The sequence below is a fragment of the Lactuca sativa genome, chromosome 7 (assembly GCF_002870075.4).
Source record: "Lactuca sativa cultivar Salinas chromosome 7, Lsat_Salinas_v11, whole genome shotgun sequence".
Taxonomy (NCBI): domain Eukaryota; kingdom Viridiplantae; phylum Streptophyta; class Magnoliopsida; order Asterales; family Asteraceae; genus Lactuca; species Lactuca sativa.
The window spans coordinates 53966957-53983300 of record NC_056629.2 but is presented as its reverse complement, the minus strand read 5'-3'; the positions used below and the strand labels follow the sequence as shown (position 1 = coordinate 53983300).

Sequence of the window (16344 nt, the reverse complement as noted above, 5' to 3'; positions counted from 1 at the left end):
GAAGCTGCCTATATTCTAGGGATAAGGATCTTGAGAGACCGGAGTAAAAGACTAATTGGACTTCGTCAGAGTACCTACTTGGATAAGGTGCTGAAGAGATTCTGCATGCATGACTCCAAGAAAGGAGAGCTACCTATTCAGTGTAACGCCAAATTGAGTAAGACTCAAAGCCCGAGTAGTGAGGCTGAGATAACAGAAATGAGTCGAGTACCTTATGCTTCGGCTATAGGATCGATCATGTATGCTATGACTTGTACTCGAACTGATGTAGCCTTTTCTTTGAGCATGGTTAGCAGGTATCAGGGGAACCCTGGCAAGGCACACTGGACTGCGGTAAAGAATATCCTCAAGTACCTATGGAGGACTAAGGACTGGGTCCTTACCCTCGGTGGGAGTGATGACTTGAGAGTTGTAGGGTATAGTGATGTTGGCTTCTAGACTGATAGGGATAATTTCCGCTCTCAGTCAGACTGGATCTTTTCCCTAAACGGAGGAGCAATTACTTGGAAGAGTTCCAAGTAGGAGACAGTGGCCGATTCCACTTGTGAATCAGAGTATATTGCAGGGAGCGAGGCAGCAAAAGAGGCAATATGGCTGAAGAACTTCATTGGAGACCTTGAGGTTGTACCAGCTATAAAGGAGCCTATGGAAATTTTCTGTGATAGTGAAAGTGTTGTTGCCTTAGCTAAAGAACCAAGGGATCACCGGAGATCCAGACACATCGACAGAAAATATCACTTTATCAGACATCGCATAGAAGAAGGAATCCTCATGGCAAAGAGGGTATCATCAGATTAGAACCCAGCAGATCCCCTCATGAAGGGACTGAGTCGGGTTAAGCATCTTCAGCATGCTCGGAGCATAGGGCTAAAAGATAATATTAGTTTTAGTAGTTAGATAACTCTGGAAATTTGTAAAGTGTAATTGACATTTGATGATGAATAAAAGTTGTGTTTATTTATGAGTAAAGTGTTTCTATCTTTTGTCAATCGTTTACTAGAATTTCTTTTGCATGTTTTGACTTCCAGAATATTATGTTTGTTTTTACATATTATTCAAATTTTCCACAGTCGATCATATGTTGGAAGTAGATATGAACTAAGACTGTCATGAAGTTGGTTGTAGGTGTCAAGTTTTAGGACAACAGTTCATGAGTACTCATAAGTTCTGAGTATTGGAATCAACTCACGCTCACTGGTATCACTTCATGGAATTTATCTCGAGTGATCGTGAGATGGTAACATCATATAAGTCTTCAAACCTAGAGATATGATTTGTTGCCTATGAGTTGGTTATGCATTGATTGTACGAAAACACATTAGTAACTCGATGTTATAAAACGTGCTTTTGTGTATAATTCAACAAGTAGGAGAGCAAACATATGAGTCGAAGTTTATATGTTCCTTCTTAGATTAGAAGCTGATATATGGGCCCCTCGATGATTTTGTTTTGACCTATGTACTGGGCACGGTCAGAACTAAGTTGATGTGTTCAATTAAGTTCTTTGTCAAACAAATCGGAAATCGGGAAACAAACTGCTAGACAATAAGAAAGACATTGTGCCATGTATTTTTCCGCCTGATATCTAGAACAGAGGATTATATTATCACTTATCTTAAATGGCGTATCATCATCTTCTCAGTTCTGAGAGACCTTGAAAGAGCTACGATTGTCGATCGGTTCCTGAAGTTATACTTGAAGATATAGTTATTAGACTTATCCAAGTGGGACACTTATGGTTTATTAATATATTATAAGTTTTGATATATTAATAATATTATTTTATTAGTTTGATCAAGAATTAATTTAGAATTAATTGAGTGATCAAAAGATAACTAACTAAATATATGGGTTGATTATGTAAATCATCCATAACTTATATAGTGGGCTAAGAGGCTCCATGGATTATCAAGTTGGGTTTCACCCATAGGATGCTCCATGGACTTAATCCATGGATCATGGAAATGAAGAATCATGTTACATTAGGGTTTACCTAATGCAATACACTATATAAAGCTCACGTTCTCCCAAAATCGGCTACACATGCATGCTTGAGGCCTAGAGCCGATTTTTGAGTGTTATACTTTCTCTCCAAGTTTACTCCATAGCATTTGGTGTTGTGTGAAGAATTTGAGGCATCACACTTGGAGTGCTAGGCTCATAAGGTTTCAAGGAATCAAAATCAACAACAAGGTATGTTATTCTATCTATCATTTAAGTTAAAATGTTCCCCATGTATGCTAGATAGGATCATGAACCTTGGAAATCAATTTTGCATGAATCTTAGACAAACATAGATCCAAGGTTTATTAGGGTTGCATGTATACTTAGGAAGTGTTAGAATGCTCCCCATCATGTACGCCCAGCATACGCACTGCGGTTGAATTTTGTTGACTTTTAGGGTTTGGTCAAATTATGAGTTTATAGAGTGTTTAGCCTAGCTTATTTGGGGGTCGTTTATTGATTAGAGATAATTAACGTATGTGTTAGGCGGAGGCTAGACCGGTGGTTCGTGTACGAGGCTTTTATTTGCTTGCTTACGAGGTGAGTCTTCTTAGTATACTTACCTAGAGTGGTAACCTTTGTGTGACTAGAGGGTCTTATGTGCTTATATTAAGTATTGTGATATCCTGCGTTATGTCTATGTGATTTATGATGTGTATTATTCTGATCTTACTGAGTTAGGACTGGAGGGTCCACCCGAGTTGTGGGACAGGAGGGTTTCAATGAGACACATTGACCGGAGGGTGTTAATGAGTATATCCGTGAGAGGCTAATGAGATGTGTGTGGTATTTTGGGGAACTCACTAAGCTTCGTGCTTACCGTGTTATGTGTTATGTGTTTTAGGTACTTCTCAAGATCACGGGAAGGCACCGGCTTGATTACACACACACGAATTGGAGATATGTTTGGAGGATCTTGTATTGTGTTTTAAACAATTTATGAACTTGTGTTTTTGATAACTCAATATTTAGGGGTTTTTATGGTTGTGTTAATGAAATTAATGTGATTTTTAAATGAAAATTTTGTTTGGAAATTTACGGTGTTACATAATCCAAGAAGTTGCTGACTTTATGGATTTTCCTCACTCATGCATGCTAAACAAGAAGAAAGGTGGACAAAATCCTAGATCTGCCCATGAAATGTAATAAAGTTTTATCTTTGATACTTATAACGGTCCAACAACAAGAAGAGTCGATGATAATATTGCTACTTGTCCACTCAACCACTAGATTACTCCTTTCTTATTCTTCTTTCATTCTTTTTTTTTTTTTTTTTTGAAAAGAGCTTCTTCTTTCATTCTTCAACATAGAAATGGCACAAAAATGGTTAAGAACTTCAAGGGTGATAAATATCAGGGTTCTCTAGGGCTTAGAGTGTGAGGGAGGTGGAGGGTGAACAACTCTAGCCCACTCTTTCCTTTAAATACCGAAAATTAGGGTTTTTAGTCCTCAGATTGCTCTCATGTCGTGAGCCTCAAAATGATGCGAAGGTCCAATTACTCCTTACAACGTGAGCAAGCATTCCTCATGTCGTGAGAAGGACCAAAATCGAAATTTTTTAACTTCACAATAATAATTATAATGTGCACTTGATCCGAGTGTTACAAGTGGTGTTTCAAAAAGCTAATTGGCTCATGGAAAGATAACGTTTAAGAATCAACATTCGTCATAATTGTTTTCTCAGGAAACAACTTCTGGCTACTAGGTGAGATCGTAGTACCATTTTGCAAATTGTTTTCTTTAATGATTCTATTTTATAATATTTACTTGAGCTTTTATTTTAATTGACTATCTCACATATCCTATATGAGGTTTGTTTCACACTGTTTTTTTACTTTTAACTTCATGTTCGTCATCTCATCATTTATTATTTATTATTATGTGACATGACACCCATGGGGTAGCCAAATATGAAAGTAGACATATAAGAAAAATGAAAAACATACTTGGTAGAATCAAGATATATATTATCGAGTGCATTGATAATGTACCTGGGTAGCCAAATATGAAAGTAGACATATAAGAAAAATGAAAAACATACTTGGGAGAATCAAGACATATATTATCGAGTGCATTGATAAGGTACCTCCTATATATATATATATATATATATATATATATATATATATATATATATATATATATATATATATATATATATATATATATATATATATATATATATATATATATATATATATATATATATATATATATATATATATATATATATATATATATATATATATATATATATATATATATATATATCATCTTGAGATTTGGATATGCCTTCAATGTACAATGTTTATTATTAATTTCAGTGTTGTAAAAGTCGCGAGAAGTTCCTAGGTCGTCGAGTTGGATCGATTTGCTCTGAGTTTGACTAATTTCGATTGTTTGATCAATTTTCAGAAAAACAAATCGGTACATACCCGATTTCAAGTACTCGGAAGTAAGCTGAGTTTTACACCACATATTATTCCATTATTATGTAATCATAAAAATATTGGTTCACATTATAGGCCAACTAGATTGGAAATACAGATATGGGATACGATTCCCCTATTTTCATCTTCAGATATATGCAACAAGGATATCATCCCTTTGTTACACCATGTTCCTTCCCTTATTTCATTAAAAAAAAAGGAAGTTGAAAGAAACAAAATCCTTAATTTTCTTTTCACTTCTTCAACTCGACATTCGAAGACACAAAATATAATTTTCTTGCACATTCTTTTCTCTTACTTTCTTTTCTCATTTTTTCTTTGCTAAAACTCGGAAACCAGGAAGGGTTATAAAACATCTATAATTGGACGTCAATCCGTTCTTGTCTAGTTTAAATTTCCTTTTTGAGAAGATGAACTCTTGAAGCACTTGATAAATATCCATGTTAGCAATTGGCCATCAATCGGTTCTTGTCAATCGTTTTTTTTTTGGATATCTTTTATGATTCCATCTCTATTATGTGTAATAATTTGGTACACATTTCAACAATTCAACGTCTCTCGGGTTCAAGTTCTCGACGCTCCACATACAAACCACCTATCATCGGCCACCCTATTTGGTACACATTTCAACACTTAGCGAATTTGTTGCTAATTACATGCAGATTTGTCACATACCATCTATTTTATAAAAAGTAATGTGTTGCCATGTAGTTTTTCGCAAGATTCCGATTGCCCCCATAACTCACAGATTAGCAACCGATTAGATATCCTTTTTTGTGGTGATGACGGTACATGCACCACAAAGTGTTACGTAAACTATGCGTTAACATGATACTATAAGTTTTGATTCGTTACAAAGCATAATATATATTATATAGCATCTATAAGTTGGTTGAGAAAAGTATCTTATCATTTTCAAACCCTTTTGAAAACATCTGAGATTCTATTTTTAGACATTCTTCTTGATTTGTCAAAATCTCGTTCGTTCATATATATTTTGCCGCTCCCTTGAGGGTGACAAAGAAAGCAACTCCATGCAAACAAATATTTTCTATATATTAAAGAATTAGCATGCAACAAAAAAATAAAACATACAATCAAAATGCAAACTTTAATGAAATAAACCTCGGGCTAGAAAAAGAAACAACATTTACGTTTCTTCCTTTCCAATCCTTTTACATCTAAAACTTGATCTGAATAGCACTGATAACATCATCACTAGCTTGGAAGGCCTTGGCAAGAATATCAGTTGATATATCTGGTTTCGAGCCAAAAATCACATTTGCAATGGGAATCACACCAGGATTCTGACTACTCAATGCTGCGATTGCAATGGCATTCGTCTTTCCAACATTTCTTTGGTAATGTACAAGGTTTACTGGGAAAACAAAAACATCACCTTTATATAGAACTTTAGTAATATGACGGTTTTCAGGGTTTGATGTGACAAATCCAACCTCAAGACTTCCTTCCAAAACAGTCAAGATTTCAGTGGCACGAGGATGCGTGTGAGGTTGGTTAATCCCCCATGGAGCGTAATCAATACGAGCCATTGAGATTCCCAAAGTGTTGAGTCCTGGCAATTGTGTCACAAAAACTGGGGTTACCCGTGAGCCAAGGGCATTTGAGGTATTTCCCATCATGTGTAGTCCAGCAAAGGAGAAGTCGTTGGCTTGAACCGAACTCGGGTTTTTGCAAGCAAATCCGTTCACCATAACTGTTATAAGAAAACGGTTATATAATAGACATCGAAACCTACAGAGTTAGAAGTAGATTTTCTAGTAATGAAAGTGAGAAAAATTAATGAAATGATCATGGTACCTTGAGCGTTCATGTCTGCAACGCAGAAATCTTGAAGAGGACTGTGGTCGGCTGCCATGGCCATAGAGAAAACGAGAGCCAGAAAGATGAAAACACAAGCCATTGTTAATGGATCAAAAGGATGTGAAGTTGATAAATGTAATGAGTTTGTGAATGTAAGGTTTGAAAAAGTAGGTCTGTTTATATACCGAAAGTAATCAGAGACGCCATGGATGATAAGCAGATCTTGCCGTCCTGTGAATATTTGAAACAGTCGTATTATGCAGGCAAGGTGCATAAAGAAGACAAAGGTTGATGAGCCGGCTTTGCCCATGCATCATGGCAAATTTGTGGATTGTGACATCAAATCTAGTCAAAAGTGTTTGATCGGCTGTTTTCAGGTTTTGTCGTGATTTGATTTCGGTTCAAAGGATTATTATATTATACTATATTGTTAATTTGGGCATACAAGTGTAGGTAAGGATATGTGGTTTAGTATGTAATACTATGATTTTTTTTTAGAAATTAAGTATCCATTTACATCATATTCATATTATCTTCTTACCCACTTTAAATACGACAATGAACTAAAACATTTTCAATTTCATTAAATATGTCATTAAATTTGATGTGTTGATATGTACGTTAACCAACTTTTTAGGTTAGAAGTTTTGGTTTTTAGATAGAAAAATAAAATTTCTAATTTAAAATAAAATAGTAAAATAAAAATAAATAAAATAAATAATTGAAAATGTGAGTACGTAATCAAATAATAATAATAGATCTTATTGCTACTTAATATTCAGAAAATAAAATAATTTTTGAGTGAAACTTCTATTTGACTTGAGAGTTGACAAATTAGTGCCAATGAGCAAGTTTGAAAATCTTAGGATGGAGAGGACCATATTAGAATTAGCTTAAGTTCTTTAGCTAGTTTGGATCCTTTTTAAAAAGAATGTTAGTAAGGAGGGACTATAGTTGCATACGTGGTCATTGTTGGATCTATTCCAAACATCTTTTTTCCTCATCCTTTTCCATCACTTATTCATCCCCCTTTCCACTCCATGACCGAATTCCTTCTCTAAATTTGTGGTGTTTTAATCATCACTGGTACAAAACATATTTTTTTAGTGCGATGAGGGTTTTTTTGGTGCGGTCGTAGCCTAAAACCGCACCATTAAAACACTTTCGCATCAACAAATCAAGGAACCACACTAACAAATGCATTTTTTGATGCTATTTAAATGCATTTTCTGATGTTGTTTTTCAAAATCGCACTAAAAAATGTATTTTTTGATACGGTTTTCCAAAACCGCAGTAATAATAAATGTATTTTTGTATGATGTTTTCTTAAAAAGCACTAATAAATGCATTTGTTGATGCTACTTTTAAAAATCACACTAATAAATGTATTTTTTGATGTCGTTTTCCAAAACTATGGTAATTGCAAATGCATTTTTTGATGCGGTTTTGGATTTAGTTCCCTCCTCATTTTTGTTCCCGGAATGAAGCGCCTTCCAAAATTTCATTCCCCGCGCGATGCCTTTCTCTTCCCCTTTATATTTTCTTAATCTAATTTCATTTGGCCACACACACCCTAATATCATCGACTACTGCCGCCCTCACCATCATCTCTGATTTCGGTCGACCCCACTCCTATCGTCGCTGATTCATGACTTCAGGTTAGCAACGTGATGAATCTGAATAATCTTTGAGGAGTCGACCTCCACTATAATCATTTTTGTCCATCGCGATCAACCCATCGTCAAGACCGTCATGTATGTTTCTGATATTCTGATTTATAATTTTGATTCATAAAATTACTTAATCTATATGTCTGACTCTGATTTCTTAAGTTAGGTTGTGAAAGAAGGAAGTGGCTGGGCAAAGAAGCTTGTGACGTTCAAAGGAGAGCACATATCTATGCAGGGGAAGATATAAAGGTAGAAAAAACCTAAAAAATGAAACAATCTCATGTCTTTTATCTACAAAAATTGAATTAAGGCAAGTTTTTTCCCTTTGTATTGATAATATTTCTAACATGTGTAATTTACCTTTTGATTAAATTGATTGTATGCATTTTGATAAAATTACTTTGTAATTTTGCTTCTGAATTCCTACCGAAGCGAGGTAACAGATTCAAAGGTGGACATCATCTCTAAAAGTCTGTAATATACCGAAGATGGGCCATATAAAGATGGTGATAACGAAACTGAACACGTCTATATAAAAAAAAAACTTGAATATGCTTCTGTAGTTACCTTCCTAAACAACTTACATACCTAAAGTTATTATATCAAATTGTAAATAGATATAAGGATGAAAAGAATGTGATTGTTTATTAAGATATTTTGAATCTCTTGTATGGTTTGTGCCTTTACATCTATTATGATTTTTTGTTGTTTTGTTTCCATATTGTAAATCAAGCGGTTTATCTTTGTAATGGTGGTGCTCTTGAGGTTTTTTTATTTTATTTAATGGAGCGGTTATAGCTTTTAGTAGTGTGGATGTACTCCCTTTTTAATGGAAAAAACATTTGTTTTTTGGTGCGGTTGTTCTATCTTTTAGGGCGGTTTTATAACCGCATCAATAAATAAGACTATTTTTAAGGCGATATTTTATGAAGCGGTTCAATAACCGCATCTATTAATCAGTTTAAGCGCATTAAAAAAATATTTTTGTACTAGTGCATTGAAGTTCCTATGTGAATCCTTGGTCAAATTCTCTTACAATCTAGAATTCAGATGTTGTTATATGTCCGCTGAACTTAACGTCGTCTCATGGTAGTCCGTATGAGTTAAGCCCTGTAATCACATCAATGAAGAAGATGCGTCAGTCGATATCCGAGAGGGGGTCTCGGGACAAAGCTCTGATAGTTTATTAGTCGGAGTGTGTATGTGAGAATACATATATAAGGGTTTTAGCTGTAAGGAAGCAATCCTCTCGTATGAAGGAGAAGGATTCCTTTTATACATGTCACTGTTGAGCCTGATCCCAATGATTTTCTTTGTCTTGTCTGGGCCGATAGGATATGGAGAAGTCTCATTGGTGGATCGTGCACCACTAGTCGTCCTCTCTGCTATTGGTGCAGAGGGAATAAAAGATAATGCTCTGAGCATTACACTTGTTGCCCAAGGGAGCGGTCAATTGTGTTTTGGTGTCACAACCCGGTTGAGGCGGTGGAACACGTCGGCATGTATGACTAAGTTCGTGGATCACAAGTAACTGAATATATAACAAAAGTACAAAAATAAACAAAATAGAATTCGTGTTCCACCTTAATATTTGAATACAAGGTTCTTACAAATGATAATGGTACATGAATTGCCTTAACAGATAGCAAGATAATACAACAGCTAGTAAACTATGTCACCTGTAATACAATCTGTCTTGAATGTCTTTTTAGTGATTTCCTGAGAATACATGTAATTTTGAGGGTCAACACCAGGTTGGTGAGAGTTATAAGTTTTCTGTTATCAGCAATAATACTTTTAAGAGTCTAAAACGTATTTTCTTTGTAAGTATAACAATACTTAAAATTGTGTTTGTATGGAGCCTTTGAAAACCAAAATGTATCTTTGTATAAGTAAATCCTTACTTAAAATTATGTTTGTAATGAATCTTTGGAAGCCAAAATGTATCTTTATATATGTAAATCAATAATTAAGACTGTTGTCACACCCCCAAACCATAACGGCGGAATCATTCGAGGGCGGATGACTTCATGTAATATCGAAACAGTTGAATACATAGTAAAGAAAGTAACACAAACATCATATATATAATTTGAAAGATTACATTGTAGAAAGTACTTGTTTCAAAAGAAATTACAATATGATGTCAAAATGAAATTAAACTAACGCCGCAGCGTCCCTTCTTGAGAAGCAGTAGTTTACCTGTATTACTGAATCCCTAAGAAATACAAGTAGTTTTGAAAGAGTAGGTCAGCATTTAAGCTGGTGAGTTCACTACTAGAATATAGGCCTTTAATGACACGCAAATCATGCCACTCAGTGATTTACGATACGCAAAAGCGTGTGTTCTAAAAATAATGTCATATCTTCTAAAATTTAAAGGATATAGAACACGCGTTTTTTGCGTGCCCTTAAAATTAGTGTCAGAACAAAAAAAATAAAAAACACGGAGGACACTCAGCATAAAAGGCGTATCATCTAGCATGTCGTTTTATAAAATTTTCATCAAACACACGTTCTCCATCTTTAACAGATGAGGGGGAAATCAAATCCCAAAAAATTAAAACCCCCGCCTTGTTTCTCATCTCCTACCAGCGGAAAGCCCCATTTCCTTTCCTTGACCTAATTTATCAAGCTCTGCAAATTCTATGGCCACTTTGAAATCTATACTTGAATCGGATCCAACCATACCTTTGCCCAAAATTCTTCAGATATGGTGTGCCTCCATCTTTTATCTTCACATATGGCCCATTTTCACATAATCAACAAAGATACTACGACTTTGAACCGGACCTCACAAAAGCCTTCATGCTCACAACAGCTTCTCACGCTTACTATGCGTCTCTATTTCTTCCTCTCACACCGACGATTTAGGGTCATCCCTATTTCATATCTTCTGGTTTCTAGAGCCTGGAAGTTATTAAAGAAACACAAAATCATCGTATTCTTATCCTCTTCATGTTCTCTTCCACCGACCACCCTAAGCCAGTCAAAAACCCTTCCGTTGGAAACCCTAAGTCGTCGCCGCCTTAATCAGTGTCTCCATCGCCCACCATCGCCCACTAGGCGTGTTCTTCTCCAGCATCAAGCAGCACCAACCACACATTCTGTTACTCCATATATGAATTATTTTTCCTCCAACCCTCTCACTGACCACCCCTTCTCCTCCCCTTGCCGTACTCTTCTAGCCCTTTATTTTTTTTCTTTTTGAAAGCAGATGTATGTTTGGTGAAAGAAACATTACCTTTATGCAGAAATCAGTTGTTGAATGTTTATGTATAGATATGTGTACATCGTTTTCTCCCTTTCATGTTCTTTTCTACATTTGGCACAAATGTTGATAAGTTTTCTCAGGTCCAAGTACATGAATATATTTTAAGCTAATTCTTTTGGCTTAATTCTATGCAAAACATCTCATTTATGGTGCAAAACACCCCAGTTGGAAGAACAAGAGTTTCAGAATCTAAAGAGGTTATGGAAAGTATTTGTAACCACTCAAGATCTTCAGATGATTGGCAATATATGGGGATCGATTGTCTTCTGTTACTTCTTCATGTCAGGTACGACCTACGTATCTCACATTCTCTAACTTTTGTGTTATTACATGTGTGTAATTGGTCATTTGGAAATATAGTTCGTCTTTTCTATCAAAAATATCAAATGAATTCGCCAAAAGGAAGAGATTTTAAATTTTGATGGTTAAATGAACCAACATTGAACATAAACACTGAAATCATTTCTGAAACTTCCAAAGCATAGTAATCAAAACTAAATAACCAATTATAAGAATCAATACCAAATAAACTAAATAAAACTTGAGAAAACGCCATACAGTATTACATACCTGACTACCTATGTTTTACATCGGAAGTCAAGGGTATATATGATTTTTATTTAGAATAAAATGTCTAAAACAGAACAATATATCATGCAGGCAATTTTCTATTCGAACTTTTTGCAGGGTTATATACCATTTTAGAAGACCCTGTTATCAGAAAAGATGGAGATACTAAATTAAAAATATACACACAGTTTAACCATAATGGTGGGCCACTTTGTATATGTTTCAACAACTTAGTCCCCACAAAGCTTTTCATCCAAAAATGGTAAAAAGCTAAATCTCACAAGGCTATGCTCTAAGTGTAATGTGTAAGCTTTTTGACAGCAACAAAGCAACAGGGACATAAAACTGAGGAGAGGAAAGGAAGAACTAGTAAAATACAGGCACAAGCATGTATAATTGGCTACATATAATCTATCAAATGTATGTTTTTTTGTGTTTTTATCATTTTTATTTTGTTTTTCGTGTTTCCATGAAGTTCTTGAATACCATGTATGTACAAATTCAATCTACCTTCTGAATCACCAGGTTTTCTATCTTTTTTCTCTTAACAGTCAAGTATAATTTTTATATTTACTGTTCTAATGCTTTGATTTTGATTTGGATGAAACCTATGTTGATAAAAAGTTATATGTATAGATATTGGTAAAAGAGTAACTTATCGCCCAATATCTGTTGAAACTGGAGTCATTGCTCAGGTAAAAACCTTTTCAAATTCTTTTTTATTTAATAAAAACACTTAGTTTATCTTCTTAATGAGCTTAATTAATGACAGGCATATGGTTCAGCAAGAGTGAAGATGGGTAAAACTGAAGTCATACCTTTGACTTGTCGTCTCAACTTGTTGACCATATCAAACATCACTGCTGGCAACAAGGAGCAGATTCAGGTCATAATTTGAAATTTTCATCAAGATCTAAACATTAAACATTATTTTCTTGACTGATATATCTACTTTATGATTTTTACAGACATTCATTGAAGCAAATATCATTGGCCCTCTTATTCATCTGCTTCAAAATGTAGAATTTGACATCAAAAAGGAGGTTGCATCAGCTATCTCAAATGCTACTTCTGGTGGAAGCCATGACCAAATCAAGTGGGATTCATAAACTTAAATTTTCATTATAATTTGTTTAGTATTTACATCTCAAAAGCTATATATTTATTGATAATAAAATGGTGGATGTAGGTATTTGGTAAGTGAGGGATGTATTAAGCCTTTGTGTGATTTACTGTTATGTCCAGACCCAAGAATATTGACAGTTTGTTTAGTGAGGCTCGAGAATATATTAAAAGTTGGTGAAGCAGAAAAGAATTTGGGAAGATCAGGGGATGTGAATCTTTATGCACAGATGATTGATGATGGAGAAGGGTTGGAGAAGATTGAGAATTTACTGAGTCATGATAACAATGAGATTTATGAGAAAGCAATGAAGCTTCTTGAGACTTAATGGTTGGAGGAAGTGGATGATACCATTCCACTTGGCGATGCAGCTGCAACTCAGCCTCCTGCTGGTTTCCATTTTGGAGGTGGTGATGTTTCCGTTCCTTCTGGTGGATTCAACTTTAATTGAGGTAGGTAATAATAATATGTGTTCTTTTGAATACCTTTGGAATGGAATGACTGATTCCGTCGGAATTGAAAAAACATCATGTTTGGTTTGAATTTCATTCCATGAAAGAGGGGTGTTTTTTTTAATACATTGAAGGAAAGGGATGATAATGTTATACTTATAAATTAGTTTTATTTGTATTATCTATTTTTCTTCAATAAGAAAATTCTTTTTAAATTTATTCTTAAGTTTCAATCAAATCAATGTTTTTCCTAATTAACGTCAAAACAATTATTTAATTATGTTATGTTAAGATTTTATGGTATATATTTTTTTATAAACATTTAATAGCTTTTTTATTTGCTATTTGAAATAACATATACAGTATACAATAAAATGGTTCATTCCATTAGAATGAAAAATTCGTTTTTTTTCTTGATGGAATGGAATTTGATCTTTTTTTTATAAAAGGTAATGCTTTCCATTTTCTTAAGTTGGGGGTGATTCTTTTATTCCATTAGTTTTTTAATATTTTTGAACTTTTTTTTATTGATTTACAATATTATTTTTTGAAAATAACTAGATATTAATTCTATCTAGGTTGTAATCAGCTTTTGTTATGTTTGTACTTTGTTGATAGCAGTCTAAATTAGGAAGACCAAGTTGTTCAACCCCTGACAAAGGAAACGTTTCCGTATACATCGATTACAGTCCCACAGCAGCAACACAATACAAGGTTCAAATGACCATTTTACCCTCACAAAATCTTTCAAAAAATGTTTTTGTATGGCAGGAGCTGGAATCAATCTTTCATCTTTGTCAATTGTGGATGGGAGAGTGTGTTGCGATTTATATATTGATGGTCTTGCGATAAATATAGATGGGAATATACTCGATGGCGTCCTCTCACTCGTAAACTCAAAACATTTGTTGTTATTATAAGTCCATATCTGTGTGTTTAAATGCAAGAAATAGCAACCAACTTTTATTTATTTATTTATTATTTTGAAAATTTTTCTTAATGCAGGCTTCTAGTTTTGGTTCAAATGGACGTTCTTTGATTGTTTCTTCATTCGAAACACCGTGTCCCCAAAACCCTTTAGGAAAGTCTAATCTTCCAGGGTAGATGTCTTTGTTTCCACAACAGATCTAGATAAAGAACCACCTAATTCCCAATTTCATACAGGTAATGGCCAATGGGATGAGTATTTTTTTCAATGTGAAGTTAAATCCCTTTCCATATACTAAAATTACGATAATGTCGTTTTTCTTAGGGCATGTACAAATTACGGCTGGAATATTGGAAAGAGTTAGATTTGTATCGTCAGCTCTACTTGGTCATGTCATTTGGTGAAGAAAACTTCTATTTTGGGTTCATCCACCCATATTAGGTCTATGGGTGGTCAGACTTGTAGTCATTGCTTTGTTTGCTGCATTATCATTGGCCAACATTGTAAGTTTTTTTTATTCGAATATTCTTAATATGCTTTTAAATAATTTTTCAATTCACACCTCTCTAATATTTTTCAATTTTTCATCTTAATTACTTATAAGGTATTATGTACAAGGATTCAACCTGGTTGAGAACAACAAATAGTTCTTCCTCGAGACTCATATCTTCAGGTATGATAAGCTTCTGATACAACTATTTATAAAAATTTGAGCTTATGTGGTAATATGTCAACAGTTAAAATATTTTTAAAATATCATTTCTTTTGCAGGGTTATTTTAATAATGTCTCAGAGTATCTCAGAATTAGTCCGCCTCTATATTTTGTTGTGAAAAAAATATAATTACAGATATACTTTTCTTTTCTTCTTAATGCACGCTCCTGGTGAAGTTCATTTCAACTTGTAATGTAGACTAAAAGTTTTTTTTTCACATTAAGTTTTTCTGTTTTCTCAGTTCAATCAGAATCAAGACATACAAATCAGTTGTGCTCCATCAATCATTGTGATGCAAACTCCCTTTTGAATGAGGTATGAAAGTGTTAATTACTTGGGGAACCATTTGGTTGGATTGAATGGAATTATGATGAAAGGGGTAACGGACTGAGTTGTTAATTCGATTCTGAATACTAATGTGTTGATTATGAAAACAGGTATCATGTGGAAACAGAAGCATAACAATGAGAAGTAGAAACAATGTGTCCCTTAGCAATGTAGTATTAGGTTATATAGTTAGGGAAAACCTCTTAATAACAATGTACAATCAGATTCCCTTAATACCAATGTATTACAATTTTTTTACATGATGTTATTGGATGAAATTGATTGTTTTGATCTATATTTGTTTCCACCTTTTTGTCTTATACGTAAATGACTATCGTACGTGTCGCAAATGTATATCGTAAATGGTTGTTGAAGTTTATGACATGCAAATATGTGTCATCTTTATTTATGACAGGGGCTTTAATGATACACAATGTGTGTCCTAAAGGCGCGCCGTAAGGTTACGACACGCAAATGCGTGTCGTCTTCCTTTATGACAGGGCCTTCCTTGATACGCATTGCGTATCGTAAATGAGCATCGTAAATGTGTGTCGTAAATGAGCGTCGTCTATAGATGACGCGCAAAAGCACGTCGTCTCTCTTTATGACAGGGCCTTCCTTGACGCGCATTTGCGCGTCGTCTGAGCCTTTTACGACGCGCAATGAACGTCGTAAAAGGCTGTTTTTCTAGTAGTGGTTCATAAGTATTTAGTGACAATGTTTGAATGAAATAGAATGAAAATGGTTTGTACATGTTTAAATGTTCCTAGAAAATCCCATATTTTCTACTATAGTAGATGGTAGTTTAATTGGTCCAAAACTGTGATGCAATAGTGCTTTTCATGCCTAAAATAGTAGGTTTATGTATAAATCGTTAAGGCATTTGAAAAAACCCGTAAATCAATGTGTTTTTAATACTCCATGTGAGTTTTATAACCATACTATTTGACCAGGATGCCTATAAGAACGTTCTTCAGGCGTTGGAACGTTATGACGTTTGTCACTCCA

At 34.4% G+C, this 16344-nt stretch overlaps 1 protein-coding gene and 1 pseudogene across 1 annotated transcript; one reads left to right on the top strand and one right to left on the bottom strand.

The window, feature by feature from the left end:
* Positions 1-5449: 5449 nt before the first annotated feature.
* On the bottom strand, positions 5450-6378 carry LOC111906193 (putative germin-like protein 2-1). Its single transcript, XM_023901922.2, has 2 exons — positions 6276-6378; positions 5450-6171 (listed from the first exon to the last, which is right to left on the bottom strand). Exons 1-2 carry the CDS (start codon positions 6376-6378, stop codon positions 5636-5638), a joined length of 639 nt encoding a protein of 212 aa, XP_023757690.1. The 3' UTR covers positions 5450-5635.
* A 4090-nt stretch (positions 6379-10468) lies between these two features.
* LOC111905779 (importin subunit alpha-1-like) lies at positions 10469-15596 on the top strand (annotated as a pseudogene).
* Positions 15597-16344: the final 748 nt, after the last annotated feature.